At 50.2% G+C, this 19,388-nt stretch overlaps 1 protein-coding gene across 1 annotated transcript in view; it reads right to left on the reverse strand.

The window, feature by feature from the left end:
• rab6bb (RAB6B, member RAS oncogene family b) overlaps nt 1–19,388 on the reverse strand; it is a 47,256-nt gene that overhangs the window by 6,256 nt on the left and 21,612 nt on the right. The window contains exons 2-6 of the mRNA XM_023822246.2: nt 15,443–15,501; nt 8,314–8,367; nt 7,950–8,055; nt 7,038–7,149; nt 317–410 (exon numbers count right to left, since the gene is read on the reverse strand). Coding sequence (XP_023678014.1) covers nt 317–410; nt 7,038–7,149; nt 7,950–8,055; nt 8,314–8,367; nt 15,443–15,501 — 425 coding nt within the window. The remainder of the gene's footprint in view (nt 1–316; nt 411–7,037; nt 7,150–7,949; nt 8,056–8,313; nt 8,368–15,442; nt 15,502–19,388) is intronic.

Genomic DNA, 19,388 nt, shown 5'->3' on the forward strand with positions numbered 1-19,388 from the left:
TGACCTCTGGCCTGACCTGAAATTTCAGGCTGGTCTTTATCCCCATATTTTCACACAGCTCATTCTATTTAAAATAAAATAAATTCAGTTTGGAAGCTATGGAGAGCATGTGACTGATGATGTCTTACTGTCTACATTAAAACACTAGTGAAGTGCAATACTCGAGAAGGGGCGGGGGGGGGGGGGGGATTGGCAGGGCCAACGGAAGTTTCTAGCTAATCCAAAAACGTAGGTGTAGCATGCTGTCTGGTGGCTCTTCTCAGCGTCAGCACACGCTCGCACTGGCCAATCAGAACGGAGAGCGGCCGGGGCTCACCTGCTTCACGTTGTAGCCGGTCTTGGCGCTCGTCTCGATGAACATCACGTTAAGCTCTTTGGCCCGTTGCTCGCCCTCCTCGATCGTGATTTGCCTGGGGAGGAAATGAAAAACAAAGATGACGGACGACCCGCGAGAGGAGCGGCGGGACGCTTTGAGGGAGACCGTATTTCTGACACCAAGCTCAGGTGGCTCATTTTATTAATCAAAAAATTAAATCGAGAAACACAGACGCACTCTAGTGAGCTTCTTAAGCTGTGTGCCTGCCTTAGCTTTACTGTTAATTAACTGACAGTGGAACGAAGCCACGCCGATGTAAGCCGGCATTAATTATAATCCATTTGCTTGACATGCTAATAAACGAGTCCGTATTTGGGTTTTGGGGGCGGCTGATGGCTGGATGGCTGTCAGCTGTTACACTGCGATCGAGAGCCGCAAGCCAGAACGTGACATGTTTAAACCCAGGCCTATGGCCTTATGGGATACCGCTGTGATGATGTAACTAACCCACTTCCTTTGTTGTGTTTTTAGCGTGATGGCTAGCACTGTCTCTTCCAGGTCACCGTTTCACCGTCCTTCCTTCTTATTGTACCCAGTCTGAAGATCAATTGATTATCAGGGAGCTTTTTATCGGATCGGACCAGCAACACACCGTGAATACAGGGATGTGCAGTGTCACCTCAATGTGACATGGGGCAATGCTAATGAAGGCAAGCTTAGCGCGTTAAACAGAGGTCTGTATGTTTACTTCTTACCTCTATTATAATCGTCAGTCTGTGCCCCCCCGTCCCCCCCCACCCCAAAAAAAAGAAGCCGAAATAGTGACATTGTGCCCGGACAATCACTCCCACGAAAGCCTCTCTTGAGAACATCAGTCAGTCAGGCTACATTTTTTGTACATTCCCTCCAAACGTGTTTCGGGGGGGCTGGGAGTAGGATGGGAGTAACTGGAGCGGAACGTCACAAGAGAGAGAGCCGTAATGGAGGCATCCTTAATTACAGAGAGCGGGGCCGGCGAGCGAGCTGGGTCTGACAGCTTCCGCGGCCCGTGGGGGTGAGGCGGGGGGAAAGCGCAGAGCAGGCCCGGCTGTGATTAAAATATCAGCACCGCCTGGGCCCCATCTGTGGGTGCGAGCGGGGGCCAGGCCAGGAGCAAGGGGGCGGGGGCACCAATGGGGGCTCCGGGGATCAGCTCCAGACTCCCTCCCCACCACGTGAGGCCGATGAAAGTCAGGTGCCCAGATCTGCAGCTTCCCCTGACCCCCTGCAGCCCTACGCGAGGGGCGAGGCACCGTTGGCAAGGTGCTGAGCACAAGTCTGTCCGGGTTTGTGGGTAGGAAGTGCATCGTGCGCGCAGTGGTCCCCAGAGCGTGACCGCCGCCCTCATGACACGTTACAGGTAAACGAGTCACGCAGTCCCACGGGACTCCCCCCGGGCAGCTCCCCCCGATCTGTAACCGGGGGCGACATGCATGTGCGTGTACGCGCCTGGAATCTGAAGGCATCACATAAACCAGAACTCGCACGCGTCTCTTTAATTTCTAACTCATTTTACATGTTCATCTTTTGGTGGGATACCGAAACACGGCTTTCGTGGAAAAGAAATTGCGTAACATACCCCCACCCCAGAAAGAAAGAGCAGATGGAAAACAGGTCCATTCCTGAGACGTAAACATGGAACAAAGGCATGCTGGCGCTGATCCGAAAGCTCGTGCCTGCAGCTCAAGGCCACCCCCCCTCCCCCCTGCCCGCAGCCAATCCCCCAAGAAGGTGGGTAACTCAAGCTGACACCACCCTGGGTAATTTGGAACTGGCTGGTGCCATCTGCTCCCTTTTTTTTCTGGGCAGCAGATACCCCCGGAGATATGTGCCCCCCCGCCCCTCCCACAACCAGTACGAAAATAAACATGTTTGTAGGCTTATGTCACAAATGCCCAGTACAAGACAGCACTTCTCAGGACCAGTATGCTGGGTGTGAATATACACATTTAATAACAACATTACAGAATATGAACAAGAGCCAGCCATCATATCACCTCACTTTACAGCAATGGATTGTGGGATGGCACTTGCAGCCATGGGAATGTTCCTTAGGGGGCGATAGAGAGCGATGTTCTTAATTAGGCGATGTTCTTTCAGAAAGGGGCACTGGGCTGTGAATCGACCCGGGCAGGGACGAGGGATCTCTGCGCCTCGTTGAGTAACACCCCTCCCCCCATTTTGAGTGCCCCCACTGCAGTGAGGGTCTGCTGGTGGACCCCTGAGATCAGGACAGTATTAAAGCTACCAGTTTCACGCTTGAGTCACCTGCGAATGAGGGTCAGGGAGTTTAATAGGTTAGGCAGACAGAGGGGGCAGAGAGCACCTCTTTCCCGAGGCAAATTAACTCCATTAACTCAGTTTTTAACAAGGACCTTGCTGGGTCTGATCTTATAGGCCGGTCCGGCGCATTGATGTGGAGCCAGAGGCACCATTGTGAGGTCAGACCCACTGCTGGACCCTCCCGCTGTTTTAGGTAAACTGCTGAAGACTGTGGGGCAGACCCCCCCTCTCGATCCGGCATTGCGTTACCATAACAACGACCGAAAACTCCGCTGGCTGCCCCACGCGGGCTTATCGCTGCCCGATGATTCAAAGATCATAAAAGGCCTTAAGGACTTCATAATGAAATGTGGGAGCACCTGCCAAAGGAACCAGCCATTAAACTCAAATTACGATGCGTTCCAGAACGATCCGCCCTGAACTCCTGACCTCAGCGTCCGCGCCCGTCGACGTGTTTCGTTGGATTTTATGTTTCCTTTCATGAGACGCGTACGTCGATCTATTAGGCCTAAGATCTCTGGCAGCATCATATGACACTGTGTCATCATGTTACAGCCACCATGCTTGTAGTGCTCCTGTGTCATACAGCAATATTTTTAGTATTTTTCAAACAGGCAGGGCTGAGTAACACTGCGATTGTGTGAATAATGTTTGTTGCTTGAGAAGCTCACAGGTCATAAATAAACAGAAAGAGGCTTCACAGAAACTGTTTTCTTAGCCTAAAAACACGAGCCAAGGACCCTCCCGCCCTCCTGCCCCAAGGGATCACGTTTAATGCGCCTCGCCCTCCGAAAAGCCTTTGTGCTCCGTATTATTATTCATTTATGAGCACCCCCCCCGGGCCCTGATATGCAGCGATATGTATTCTGTCAGCCGTCGCTGCGTGAGTTAGCCGCAAGCGCCGCCGCCATAATTAGCATGTAGCCAGTCAGTGGTGAAGCCCCTCGCTGCCGGCTTCGGCCCTCGCCAAGGAGCCACGTTCCGTTCGAGAGGCCTCCCAAAGGCTTTTCTCGGCGAAGGTGTGGTCTGGCGGCGATGTTCCCGGAGAGAGGGGAACCGTAGCTCGTGGTGCGAATCGGCTGATTAGCTGTGTCCAAGATTAAAGCAGAATTAACCGCAGCAGAAACTCGCTCATGAACTCAAATGAAATATGTTTCACACTACAACAGGTTTCCCAGGTAACCGTAAGAACTTATGGATAGACAGGATGGGAAAACACGAATCCCTGTTTATGACAGGCTAGGAAAATGGGGGAGATTACGCTGTGTGACCAGCATTACCAAGATTTCAATCTATTTACTTATTTGTTTGTCTATGTCTATCCATTCCTTCATTGCACATGCCAAACCAACCTTTCCTCACAAATCAGATGATTAACTGTATTTCTTTATCATCTCTTAAAATGTTAATGTTTATGTTTATATGTGTCAAAATGTATACCCTCTCTCAGTGTTTCCCAATCTGGTCCTTGGGGACCAACAGCCGGTCCACATTTTTGCTCCTTTCCAGTTCCTGGGAGGGAGCAAAAACATGCACTGTCTGTGGGTCCCCAAGGACCAGATTGGGAAACTCAGCTCTATACATGACTTGTTAGTGACACTGTGACATGAATGATCCCCTCAGTATATGACTCCACGCATGATATTTCTGAAGTTGACTATTACCTTCCTGAACTCAGGCCTTCTCCTGACAACAGAATCAAACTGTAAACTGTTACAGCAGAGTCTGTAAGACGCAGAAAATGGACAGGAAACATAAAAGGGACTGACACAGGATTACGGGATCATCCAGGAATTTGGACCCTGATCAGTCTAATAAAAGAGAATATTATCTTATAAAATCTATAGTTAGTTTAGCCAGTTTGAATGTCTTTTTTTTAACCAAGTCTTTCTTCCAAATGAGCAGGGACTCTCTCACCTAGTGTGATTTCATTTTTGGTATTTGCTGATGGCTAAGTCCATCTCGGATCTCCACACTCCGGCAGAACCAACAGGCATCTCCGTTGCTGTCGCCGCGGCAACCTCAGCGCGGCGGATACCGCTCCTTAAACGAGTCCCAGTCAGGGTGGGAGAACCGAGACAGCTGTCAAAATTTCACATCCCACTTTGATCCCATAGTTACCTCAACCCAGGCCACAGTCCCTCAAACGCAACGATACGCTCAGCTTCAGGTAGGACTTTAGATCCCGTCGGCACGAATTTAGATTCCGACAGGAAGAATATCCACAAGATGGCAGGTAATTATAAAGCACAAACAGCTGCTGTACTGCATCTGCCAGTGGCGTTAACGAATGGCACACTCATATGGCCAGCCGAACGCAACATGGACACACACGTCATGGAACAACACAGCGGGCGGCATTCACCGCACTTTCAATTTCAGTCACATGGTACTTAATGCTCAGTGGCTGGTAAATCCGCGTGTGTCTCACTTTCAACATAAAAGAATAATTATAAAGGCTTTCGTTACCATTTATCCATGCGCCATCTTCTGATCCAGGTACCAAGATCCAGGTAGTTAGAAGTCAGAAAACATCTGGCAGCAAATATGACTCGAGTCAATAGGAGTGAGTTCCTGGTGCCATTTTATCGCACCACCATTGCATCCTTTGGCAATATGATAGCAGTCAGTACCCCGTCATGCTAAGTGATTTTCACTAGAACTTTCCATTGCAGGGCATGTTGGATATACACCAGTTACTGCACTCTGTCCCATTGTAGCACTTTGTCCTGGTGGCACTGAAGCACCATAATTTAGTGATTCATCCATCCAACGGTTGGGGTCGCCAAACGCAATGAAACTCTGATAAAGCAAACCAAGGTTTCGAGGTACGGGGGACTCTATAGGTGGCGGTGACCTTTGAGCAAACATCAACGGCGCATGGTCTTCGAAAATCTGTCTTTCGCACGATAAGATTTAAATCAAGATGCAGATAAAATGATTTCACTTTCGGCGACTTAAGCACAGCATAAGCAAGGAAAATCCTCTATTATCAGCACTGGGAAAAACAGCATCTGCAAGCAAGGACTTATTTACAACTGAGAAAATTGCGTTTCCGCTGGTTAATTGCCATGTATAAATAAGGCAGTATGGCAAGCCTTTGTAGACCACCAGGAGGTCTAATTAAAAATGAAAAAACAGTAAGTCCCGCCCACAAATAGAGCATATCGCTGGGGCTGCAAACAAGCTTTGCGATGCACCACCTCATACAGCCAGAAGGTGGCAGCGTGTTTGGTCCCTGATCCTGGTGTGTGGTGATTAAGTAGCGGATATCAAGGCAGCAGAGTGCCGAGGCTGCATTTCAGAGCCCCAGAACGACCCAAAAGACCCTCCGTCAGCCCTCCCAGAATGCAGGCCACACACTGGGAGAGGGGTCAGGAGGTTTGCATCGTAAAAGCCGCTTCACTGGGCCACAGAGGAAGCCGGCCTCCATTTTTCTTCTGGCTCGCCGAGTGCCACCTGCTTCTCCGAAGCCAGCCGAACCTCAGACCTGGAAGGTGGAGGACATGCGGGCGACAAGGCTGGCACCGGACTGAGAGGAGGACTCACGGTAAACAGGGCTCACGGTAAACAGGGAAACTTCAGATATGTCAGCCTAATGTAGCAGCCTGGAGGCAGGCCTTCAGATATGTCAGCCTAATGTAGCAGCCTGGAGGAAGGCCTTCAGATATGTCAGACTAATGTAGCAGCCTGGAGGCAGGCCTTCAGATATGTCAGACTAATGTAGCAGCCTGGAGGCAGGCCTTCAGATATCTCAGACTAATGTAGCAGCCTGGAGGCAGGCCTTCAGATATGTCAGACTAATGTAGCAGCCTGGAGGCAGGCCTTCAGATATGTCAGACTAATGTAGCAGCCTGGAGGCAGGCCTTCAGATATCTCAGACTAATGTAGCAGCCTGGAGGCAGGCCTTCAGATATCTCAGACTAATGTAGCAGCCTGGAGGCAGGCCTTCAGATATGTCAACCTAATGTAGCAGCCCAACACTACGGCCAGTTTCATTTTCGTCCAAGTCATACTGAAGGGATCCCGGCCCTGGTCTGCTTCAGACTCCAAACAAACATTTGATAAATCATTTGTGATCGGAATAGTACAAAATACATAGCAGAGATCATCAGACAAAATTACGTGCAATAGTACTTATTAGTGTGGAGTGGACTGATTAGTTGTAAGAACACCAATTTTAAAATCAACATGTTTTTGAGAAAAAAAATTGATTGACAGAAAATGTCAGGGTTTGACAGACTGCAGGCTGGCACATCGCCCCGGAGCAGAGTCACACTGGAGCAAATTCAGCGGACACAGCGATTCGCCGGGAGTGTGATCGAGGGAGCCCCATCTCGTAGCGCGGCCAACACACCGAGCCGCCAGCAGGAGGCGAGCTTGTCAGCCTGCGACTCACCTCTTATCTGCCAGGTCCGTCTTATTGCCAACGAGCATGATGATGACGTCGCTCCCTCGTTCTGTCCTGACATCGTCGATCCACTTAGAGGTCTGCTGGAAGGAGTTGACGTCTGCGTGGGGGGAAACGTCGCGGTGTAAAAAACAGCGAGAGGCTGTCTGCGCAGCCCTCACAGGGAAGCCAAAACGAGAAGGTAAAAATGAGAAGTGTGTAGGGGGACCTGCAGAGTGGGCTGCCAGTTGCAAGGGGTGTGACGCCATTGCAGCATAATCAGTAAAAATGCCTTTTTTCCCCCCTTTTGAACTGATTAGCTTCAACTGAAGGGAGGTGGGAACATTTATCAGCTTTGCAAGACCAACCCCTGGATCCCTGAATCCTATGCAGCCTCCTGTTTTCCAGGTAACCATAAAGCAATTATGTTCTTATTACTGCCAATGCTCAAGACAGCCGGCAACACCCTGCAGCTCTCTCTCTCTCGCTCTCTCTCTCTCACACACACACACACACACACACACACACACACACACACACACACACACAGGTTTGTAATTATATCTTTGTGGGGACTCTCCATTCATTTCTATGGGGAAAACTCTAATCGCAACATGATGACCTTAACCCCTACCCAGCCCTAACCTTAACCATAAGTAACCAAACAGAATACGAGGTTTGGCATTTTTAGTTCTTTGATTGCATTCTCAGATCCTTGTGGGGACCTGAAAAATGGTCCCCACAACGTCAGAATAACAGGTTTTTCTCACATTGTGGGGGACATAGCATGAAAAACTAGTACACTACCATGGAACCAACATAGAAATGAATGGGACGGTGTAATGAGAGAGAAGCACCTAACCACCCACCCCCCCCCCCCCCCCCGAAGCCATACGACGCAACCTCAACATGCTCACTCACTGGTGATGTCATAGACCACCACCGCAACAGTGGAGTCTCGGATGTAGCTGGGGATGAGGCTCCGGAAGCGCTCCTGCCCCGCCGTGTCCCACAGCTGCAACCTCACCTGGAAAGCAGAGACCGAGGCCGAGGCAGGTGCCATTAATCACCGCCAACGAGGACGCCGGCCCTTTAAAACATGGCCGCTGTTCCGGCATGCCCGTCCGTTCGAGTTTACCCCGAGTGGAGGGGCTTTGTTTAACAGATAAACCCCCAGATAAACTCAAAGCCATAAAGTTAAGGTCACACGGAGGTTTACAATTACGACGATGAAGACTGGTAGGACGGCGCAAGAGAGGTCCGAAAGACAAACACGGCTGCTTACCGTTCGATCTTCGAGGTACATGGTTTTCGACAGGAAGTCAATTCCAATAGTTGCCTAAAGAGTGAGAAGATGAAAATAACGTCAGGGGCACTTACGCTGAAATACGCCTACGTGTGGTCGCAGGGTGAGTGTTACTCTGCAATTAAGTGCAAATAGGGTATGGAAATAGCAAGACACCGCTGGATACAGAGGAGCAGTCGGCCCATTCTGCATCTGTTGACACTGTAATTAGGCTTGTAAATTCGCTGTGGGTTTGTGTATTATCGCTCATTAAAGCGGGAAGCCCATCCTGGTGGAGCAAGCAGCCATTTTACACCACGCTGAGAGTACAGCTTCCCAGTCACGCTCTTTCTTCCCAGTCTGCTCCCCTAACTGGGGCAGGCATGCGGTCGGCCAGCCACACATTCCCCGTACAATCATATCAAATCACTTTACCTGTCACATCGCTCGACGCTTGGTGGAATGCAGGCGAGTGAAAAATCTTGTGTGCAAAGTTCCACCAACGACAAAATAGGGCAAATATTGCAAACATGCAAAAATGGGAAATATAAAATGTAGCAATAAAAAATCATTTAAAATCAGAAACAATTAAATACAAAAAGTAGTAACACTGCGAATAGTACTGTCGGATGCCTTGTCCACAGTTGAATGAAGAAGCGAGTTCAGTTACCCCTCCCAGCTAGGGGTCGACTTGCTTTGGAAATGGCCCCACCCACAAGGGTTGGGGTACTCCAATGGTCAACCCCCATGCCCCCCCCCCCAACCCCCTTTTGGTGAAATTGACCAAAGGTACGAGGGAATCTGCAGCCCCCCCCAAAACCAGTGTCAGACACAAGCCTCTCGTGAGCATGTCAAGTCGAAAAGACCACATCATCATGGCCTGGAATAGTGATTCCCTGCACCACGGTGCGGCAGACAGACAGCATAGGGAGAAGGTTCTCATAATTAAAGTGCAACAACCCAACCCTCCAAACAAACCAGGCGACTGACAGCGGCCTTTCTCCTCCCAAGATGCCCATGGAGTGCATTCTGACCTCGCAGCTGGGGGCGGGGCTCCAGCCCAGACAGCGAATCAGAACACAGGTACCAGCCTCGCAGCTTTGAAAGCGCTGAGCAGCTTGATGCCACATGACTTGGGGGCTTGGGCTCGGGAGCCTTCAGCCGAGGACATACAGGAGTGGGTGGGTTATTGACTTAGGAGTCGAGCTGAAGAATCCCCCACAGAGGGGAAAGTGACGGTGGTCTTAGGCAGGAGAAAATCGGCCTTTGTGAATAAGCTTGTCAGGAAAGATAAGGCCACGCTTGACAAACACGATTAAACGCTGTTACGGTTACGTGGAGCCAAACACGCCGATTAGCTGGCTTTCACAAGGGGGCGAGGTACAGGAGCGATCTGGCTGTAAGGCCTTCTGCTTCCAGCCGGGACTCGCCAACACGGGCCTGGGGTCACGCCAGCTAGATGACAGTGGCTCACCGTTGCAGGCGTCACATGACCCATGACCCCCCCCCGCCAGACACATGCTGGCCCGATGGACTCGCCAGCAAACACAAGTCCCCACACAGCAACAAATCACAACATTGTCTCACTAAAAGAATTCTCAAAGTCTGTTCCCTTCCACAGATACCAAAGGACAGCCTGTAATCCTCAAAGAGGAGCCCCCCCCCTCCACGGGGCCCATTCCTGGCCTCCAGTTAGGCCCGGCCCAGCCCACCCGGTTCCGTCTGGCCTCACTGCCACACAGCTACCTGCAGGCCGGCTCCTGGCACATAAATCGGCTCTGAATCCGGGAGGCTCGACACGCTCTGCATACCAGCCCCCCCCCCCCCCACAGGCACATTAAAGGGCCAGCACAGTTATTTTTTTTACACCTTGGAGGATGAGATGCCGTGCCGGATGACGCCAGGTGTGAGTCAGGCAGGGAATAACGAGAGCGTGTGACGCGCCGGGCATGGAGTTACTCACACTGCCGCTGACTCCCCGGCGTCCCCGTCGCCAAGATTATCTCCCCCTCAGGCTACCTCCACACCCCACCCCCACTCCCGGAGCTCACCGCCAGCCCGGTGCGGAGCAGAGAGAACCAGCCTCTCAGTCACACCCCCGGTTGCCGCAACGGGTGCCCTGTGGGGCTCTGGCACCAAGTGGTACCGCTTCCAGCTCGCCGGAGCCCACGTGGCAGAGCTGGCATGGCGGACGGTGGCGGGCGACAGGCATCGGGCTGTAACAAGGCCCCCGAATGGCTCTGGGCAGGGGCCACAGTTACCCCATCCATCTCGGTGCATTTACACTCACAGGAAACAAATACCGTGGTAGCTATACCACAGCAACGCCGCCCAAACGTAACATTCTGCGTCTTTATCCGGGCTGTAATCCTCAGCGGGCGGGCTCCGTACTTCCGTCTCCATAAATCCGCGGCCCGCACCCTGAGAGAAGCACAGAGGGCCAGCCGGCCGTCATTAACGCTGCTGTCTGCCGGCAGGAACTAAAGAGGGCGGATTTTTTACATGCCGCAGTGGAATTAGGCTTCGTTAAATATAGAAACGCAACAGAAGACGAGTCGGGAACATATCAAAAAGCCCAGGAATTATTCATGACCTTTCTGAAATTTTAATAGCTGTACTTCAGCCGAAAAGATGCGGCAGACTGCCAGCAGGGCCTGCTACTACAAATGCAGGCCGCTCCATGAAAAAAAGAAAAAAAATTATATATAAAAAATATAAAATTATATGTAAAATGTAGCAGGGAAAGCAGGTAATTAACTGTCAAGATGGCAGGAGGAGGAAGGACAGCAAACTGAAAGCGTAAATGGACATTAGCGATACTTTTAATTTAAGAAATGGCTGACTCGAGCGAGTACCACAATCGCCGCGATTGATAAATCACGGGGAAACACTGCAGGAAGACGGCCAGCAGATTTATGGCAGCGACGCGGCCTGGAAACCGGGTTCAGGCAGCCTTTCCGAGCAAGCGCTCCTCCTGTTCTGCAATCGCACCCCGTCCAAGATCTGTGTTTTATGGCACGATGTCCTTAAGGCGCGAGCTGGACGTCTTCGAGCTTCGCCACTGACCCGCCAACATCTCCGCCTCCTGTTAGCCCCACAGTAGCTGCAATCGAAGCCAGTGTGACAGAGGACGTCAGCCTGCAAACTCGAGCGTCTCCCGCCCATCAAAAAACCCCACTCATCACCACCCAGCACACGTCACGAGACACTGCACCGAGCTTCTGACGGGAGCTGGAGTCGTCCTCACCAGCACCTTCAGAGTGACCTGCTCTGGGGTCACTGAGGTAAGCAACTGCGTCGCTATGGCGTAAAAGCTCACCGGGCTGATCCAGCCCCCTGCTATTTTACTTCCTTTCTACATTATAAACCAAGGTTCAGAAGTAATTTCTGTACCACACTAAGCATAAGAGCACCACAAATCAATATTACACAAAATATTCTAGAAAATGGATGCATGCTCTGCTGGAAAAGTACCTGCATGCTCTGGAGTTAGATTACAGAAAGGCAGAAATCACAAATGAAATAGATTAGTGGCCCTACTGGTGATTCAGTGGCTGCCATCTTGCAGACACACCATCACTGGGTCTCGCACGTGGACACACCATCACTGGGTCTCGCACGTGGACACACCATCACTGGGTCTCGCACATGAAGACCAGAGGTGGCTCAAACACCAGATTGCATATTCATTCATTAATTAAAATTTCAGACTCCACTGCATAGAGCAAGTGACCTGTTGCCAAGCAGCATCAATTTAAGCAAAATGGACGGAGTTTGGCTGTGAGAGCTAGAGAGGTAAGAGATGGAATCAGCTGCAGACCACGGAGAGCCAATCATTATAACAGATCTGCTAAAAAAACGAGCCTCACAAGATCTCACAGGTGAGCTCGTTATCCTGAAGGTCACACCTCCATGTGGAAGACTGTCTCCTAATCAAGATGAATGGATCTGAAGCTCTTTTAATCCCTTTTGAGGTCAGGTTCAATGGCTGAGGAACTTTCCGGCTTCCATTAAATGTTGGGCATTAACTACAGTTATCAGTTACCGGGCAAAAAGACAAAAGCATCACTAAGCTATGACGTTATGGGCATCGTACTACGGTGTCACATTATGGCATCAGCAGACTGTGCAGTCTTCATGGTCTCAATCCATCCTTCATCCTCCCCCACTTCTGTTAACGTTTTTCTCTTGCTGGCGTCAACGCTATCTGCAAAGCGCTAAAATCCCCCATTTCCCGTCTGGAGCCGCCCGCCGTTCCCGCTCCACGCGCTCCTACCCAGCATTCCACAGAGCTGACGTTCATTAGGAGCCCGGGCAAGTCGATAGCCTTACAAATACACACACTATCATGGCGTGTAGAGATAAGCGAGCCGTCAGACTCAGGGACAAATCTTCCCGGTAAAAGTGGACTCGGCTGCACAAATTGTACTAAAGGAACGTGCCTGTTTCCATCAAATCACACAGAGAGGCAAATACTGCCACCATATTAGATAAAGGGTAAGACGAACCAAGAGGTCTTTTTTTCAGCTGCCTTTTAGGTGATGATGGTTGAATTAGCTCTACATTTTATTTACTTTGACAGTAGCTATTAGAAAGCAAAATGAGCCACTGCATGAAGCAATTGGGGGTGAAGGCCTTGCTCAAGGGCCCAATGATGGGGTCACTCTGCTGACCGGAGGATTTGAACTGGCAACCTTCTAACCCACTAAGCCACACACTACCAAACCCCCAGTCCTAACACTTAGTGTTTGAGGCTTTTACTGACTGGGGAGGCTCAGAACAGCACTGGCAACCCACCTGTTACATCTGCTGCATTAAGGCAAAACTCTCTGCTCTTCTCTGACAGTCATCCCAGAAACACTCTGCTTAAATGCCAGCTGCTGCTGCACACTGTTCCCTGAAATAGGCCAGCGATCAGTCTCACGCAGTAAACAGCACTCTGTGCCTTGGGGCTGCTTTGAGGTGGAGAGGGAGCGACACCCCTCCCTCAATGATACCTTTACCCCAGGATACCCCACCCCCACCGTTTCCACATCAACAGGGCACCAATCCAAGATGGCGGCATCAGCCAAGTGGAAAAACAACAGCATGGATTTGTAGCTGGGCAGAGCCTTTAATTAGGGTCCAGAGGTCCCGGGAGTCTGCGTGGAGAGGGGCCCTGGCGATCAAGTCAGCTGGTTCCTGTCAGCAAGCCAGCGAATGGAAAGGACTGACTCGTGTCCTCAGAGGTTGGGGGGGGGGGGGGGGGGCTGATCCCAGGGAGGTTGCCAGAAGCCAGAACGAATGTATGAGGCTTTACGTATTTATTAATTTCTTGGATGGATGTTGTACAGAAGAGGCACTTCAATTTTGTTGTTTTATGACAATGACAATAAAGTTTATCTCTCTATCTATCTATCTATCTATCTAGCTAGCTAGCTAGCTAGCTAAGCCCGATGCTGAAAAAGCCATCTATTATCATGACAGAATAGAAGTCCCATCAAAGCGGAGGATAGAAACCGCAATGCCTTCATCCTCAAGCTCCGGGTAAACTGCACTGAGCAGAATGGAAGGTTTCCTAAGGAGAAACGGCCATATTGCTTTCGTATTTCTCAGCCCTGCTGCCGCTCCGCTCTGAGCCAGCGTTTGTAAACATGCAAATTCCTTTGGGGTCATGCGCTTTCGCAAGGGGGTCTGGCCATTGCAGGTAATCCATGTTTTCCTCGCCCTGAACCACAGATGGAAGGGAGGTCCTCAGATTCACCTTGGGGGGGGGGGGGGGGCACAGGCAGAGGGAGGAGGGGTCCCTTGGGGAGCGGGATTCCTTCCCCACCATGGCGAAGTGGTCAAGGAGGCTGACAGTCCGAGACACCAACTTCACCTGGGTACCGACTCTGACACATAGACGCCCACAGTATCGTGTTCCGAGGCCAAAGGGGCATTCGTGTGATGATGGTACTACTGATCCAGCTCCTAGCATAACTGTCATGTGACAGCCTTCCCCTGCCCACAACAGTGGAACACTAGGGGGCGGTATGTAGCTCAACAGGTTTGGTCTTTGTGACTGGAAGGTCATCGGTTCAAATCCCAGGGTCGGCAGAGTGATGTCACCACTGGGCCCCTGAACAAGGTCCTTAATGCCCCACAGCCCCAGGGACTGTTTGACCTGCTTCCTCAAAAAAGTACGTAGCTTCAGCATCTGCTAAAAAATTATTTAGAAAAAACTATGGTAAACAATGAGCTGGCAACCGGGTCACTTACCAATGTACCTTTACTAACCACATACCAAAGTAGGTGAGACAATTTTTAAACAGCAAGAAAGGTCTGCAAAGGTCTAGAAAAAACAACCTCTGAACCCAAGCAATCCTTGTGCCACCAATTATGCCTCTAGAAGGTGTCGCTTCACCAGGCAGCAGATGCTGGAACAGATGCTAGAGGCTGCAGTCATTGCCAATTCAATGACTGACATTCTTCTGTCTGATTTGCACCTTCAGAAAGAGCTGATTTAATATTGCCACCACTATCCGAAGAAGTGAGAAGATGGTACAGAGCACAGAACCTAAATTAGAAGGAATACAGAATGCAGATAGTATCTGTTCAATCACCTTTTCCTCAGTGGAAGTGAATTCTTCTCACGTAATGAGGCTTCATGCCTACTGAGGCCCCCTTACTAATGACACGAGTTCACTAACTTTTCAAACCGATTAATTGAATGACACATGACCAAAAAGTGGAATGAAACGCAGCCCGAAAGCTAACGAGAGTTTAATTCAATGACTGTCATGGAGGATAAAGTGTCACGATGTCCCTGCGAGCTCCAGCTTAGCGTTTACATGCGATCGAGCTTTGCGTGTTACCTTAATGGGAAGATCGAAGGCCCAGCTCATGAAGTATGCAGGAATGGGTAAATTAATCATGAAAAATCCTTTGTTCTCTGCTTTTTCAAGACACCAATCACGTCTCTTTGTCCTGAGACAGAACTTTGATGTTCATGTAGTCTCTCGAGTCAGAAGAGGGGGGGGTTCCAAATTTAAAGGCACTAAAACAGCTGAAGGTAGTGGAGGTGGGGGGGGGGGGTGCAGGAGTCGGCTGGGGGTGATTAGGAACTGGGGGAGCATATTAGCATCCCTCAACATACAAAAACACATACCTGATACGTGTTGTCGAAGCTGTCATACATGAATCGTGTGATGAGAGACGTCTTCCCAACTGCAAGAAGACAGAGAAGGAAGTTAAGACTCATCGCAGAACAAAATAAGGCCATAAAGACATGGAACGGTTACTGTTCACTCCGTCCACATGCTTTCTGTAACCACTCAACCTATTCAAGGTCACAGGGGGTCCGGAGCCTATGGGCACAAGGCAGGGAACAATCCAGGATGGGGTGCCAACCCATCACAGGGCACAAGGCAGGGAACAACCCAGGATGGGGTGCCAACCCATCACAGGGCACAAGGCAGGGAACAACCCAGGATGGGGTGCCAACCCATCACAGGGCACAAGGCAGGGAATAACCCAGGATGGGGTGCCAACCTATCACAGGGCACAAGGCAGGGAATAACCCAGGGTGGGGTGCCAACCCATCACAGGGCACAAGGCAGGGATCAGCCCAGGATGGGGCGCCAACCCATCACAGGGCACAAGGCAGGGAACAACCCAGGATGGGGCCCCAACCCATCACAGGGCACAAGGCAGGGAACAACCCAGGATGGGGCGCCAACCCATCGCAGGGCACAAGGCAGGGAACAACCCAGGATGGGGCGCCAACCCATCACAGGGCACAAGGCAGGGAATAACCCAGGATGGGGCGCCAACCCATCACAGGGCACAAGGCAAGGAACAACCCAGGATGGGGCGCCAACCCATCACAGGGCACAAGGCAGGGAACAACCCAGGATGGGGTGCCAACCCATCACAGGACACAAGGCAGGGAACAACCCAGGATGGGGTGCCAACCCATCACAGGGCACAAGGCAGGGAACAACCCAGGATGGGGTGCCAACCCATCACAGGACACAAGGCAGGGAACAACCCAGGATGGGGTGCCAACCCATCACAGGACACAAGGCAGGGAACAACCCAGGATGGGGTGCCAACCCATCACAGGGCACAAGGCAGGGAACAACCCAGGATGGGGTGCCAACCCATCACAGGGCACAAGGCAGGGAACAACCCAGGATGGGGTGCCAACCCATCACAGGACACAAGGCAGGGAACAACCCAGGATGGGGTGCCAACCCATCACAGGGCACAAGGCAGGGAACAACCCAGGATGGGGTGCCAACCCATCACAGGGCACATACAATTTGGTAATTCCAATAAATCTCAACATGCATTTGGACTGTGGGGGGTGGGGGGGGGGGTACCAGAGAACCCAGAGAACAGCCCATGACGAGATGGGGAGAAGAAGCAAACTCCACACACATGGAGCCCAGGCAGGAGACTCGAACCCTGATCCCAGAGGTGCAAGGCAACAGTGCCAACCACTGCACCACCTATACGATCTTACAATTAAAATTTGTATTTATAACATTTGTGGCCACAAAATGCCTACAAAAGGGATGGAAAGATTTGGTTTTCGGGGGAAGATGGGAGAGTGGAATTATGGGCAATGCAAACTCTCTGTTTACCAACCATTAAAAAAATCCCTCTGAAACTGAATACTGCTGTGTTAGTATCTAACCACATCCCGCGTCCCTAATGTCGATATGCACACAGTGTTTTCCGCGAGCTTTCGAAATGCAGATCCTGCCCCAGGGCCTCTCTGTAAAGCCGCAGAACACCAAGCCAAGCCGTCTGAGGACGGCGTTTATCTCGTGTCTGTACCAGGCAACGCTGAACCCGGCTGCCCCCATCCGTCCACTCAGACTCTCCGTCTGCAGCACAGTCAAGCACTTGTGTTAATGTCAAAGCCCTGAAACAAATACAGTTTGTGGAAACATACAGACAAAGAAATGTTTTCAGAGGAGTGTCAGCGGAGGGACAGAGGCTCTCTCCTGATTGGTCGCTTTACAGCAGCTGGGCACTGAAGGCTGTCAGTGACTAATTTCGATTGAAATTTCCTAGAATAAAAGGAGTCTGTCTTATTTAAACTGAAAAGAAATTAACTGGCTGGGCCTGTTGTGTATTTTTACAGAGTGTGGGTAAACATACACTTAACAAAGGGGGCGCTGTTCCACGCCATCCTCTTCTGCCCTCAGGTCACCCTCAAGGGCAGAGTAATCAGGCCAGCTTCCTCTCCTCTGCTTTCATGGGCAGAGAGTGAGCCGTGAGAGGCCAGGTAGGGAAGCTTCCAGTGAGGAATATCTGTACCTGACAGCTGGCGGGGCACGGCCAACCAAACACGCTTCCCGGGTTTCAATTTCACATAACAGTTATTGCCTTTCTCCAGAGGACCGAAAATACATTTCAGGCTTTAGCTGGACATTAAAGGGAACACGAGGAGCCCAGTATCGATGTTTCTCAGAGATGGGGGAGTCCATCTTTTAAAAGTCACTCCATCTAAGCAATGGAATGATCCACTGCAGGTCTCCTGAGCCTGACGGCTGCCTGATTTTACATCTGCTAAATGTTTAATGTACTGCAGTTGAATGCGTGAGGTACATGTATTACTCAGGCTAAGTACACACACGATGAAGACAAAGGCTGCTGACCACGCCCAGTGGTCAGGCTTCTTCCAGTACGCTGTTTCCCGGTCTGCGTCAACACACACAGGAAGAAGCCTGACCGGCCAAATCGAATGTACATTCGTTTTAGACCTACATTTTCTGACCATTCATTTATCAGATATCAATATATCTTACAGCTGTTTCCAGCATCTGTACCACTTTGCACTTTATTGTCGGAGTACTTGTTCTTCATTTATGCAATGACAAAGTTGAATGCAATGTGAAATCCTCCTATTCTTAAAAGCACTCAAAGCTGTTTTTTTATTAATAAGTGTAGACATTCATATTTGGGGGAAGGTTGAAAATTCCAGCCACACAAAGAAATCCAGACCTGTGTTTAAGGAGCGGAGCATGCAAAAAATGTCAGAAGTCTTGTATTTTGTTTGTTACTTATGGTTAAGTTTAGGGCATTTTTGGGATTAGGATTTTGCCCATAGGAATGAATGGAGAGTCCCTATAAAGATATGAGTATGTGGACTCTGTGTGTGTCTGTGTGTGTGTGTGTGTGTTTGTGTTTGTGTGTAAACAACACTTTAATAGCTCCTTTTTGCTTTGCGTGCAGAATTACCCCGAAATTGGGTGATGGAGAGCGCTTCTGCGTTCCCTGAATTTTAATCATTAAAAAAGCATGAAGGGGCTTGTGGTTCACAGACACCGTGACAATTAATTACTGAGGATCCGAGGTCCCGCAGAGGGGGCCTGATGTGCTTTTTATGTAAACTCAGATCTATTTGGCTTATGTCTGTTTAAATGTAGTTCATCAGGAGAAGAGCTGGTCTTGGGTTACTGCTCTGAGATACATACAGAGATATATAACCCCCCCCCCCACACACACACACACACACACACACACACACACACACGCACACGCACACACAGTCGTGTAAGCATATCTTTATGGGGACTGCTCATTCATTTCTATGGGAAAAATGCTAACGCCAACTATGACAACCTTAAGCCCTACCCAGCCCTAACCATAACCATAAGGAACCAAGCAAAATACAAGAGTTTTTGCATTTTTTCATTGCAGTCACGGATTTTTATGAAATTTAATTTTCCCATATGAGTACCAGGAAACTGGTCCCCATAAGGTTAAAAAAAAATGGGTACTCATCACGTTGTGGGGACATTTGGTCCCCACAAGGTAAGGTATGCCTGGATCACACACACAAGCACGCACGCTCAGTACGGGTATAAGCCATACCAATAAAGGGCTGAAATCATACAAAACCACAGCTACTGAATAGGGTCCCCAGGAAGTCGCACCCTAGCGCTGTCCAGCTTACATGAGTGTCACTAGAAATTCCTAATGAAGCACTCGCAAGGTCTAATGGGAGACCAGCGCTGCCTGTAATCAGGCATTAACATCCACACGCATCAGTTACCCACCAACACGCCAAGATCACGGCCAGAACGACACAGATGTGT

This window comes from Paramormyrops kingsleyae, chromosome 21 (assembly GCF_048594095.1).
Source record: "Paramormyrops kingsleyae isolate MSU_618 chromosome 21, PKINGS_0.4, whole genome shotgun sequence".
NCBI classification, from domain to species: domain Eukaryota; kingdom Metazoa; phylum Chordata; class Actinopteri; order Osteoglossiformes; family Mormyridae; genus Paramormyrops; species Paramormyrops kingsleyae.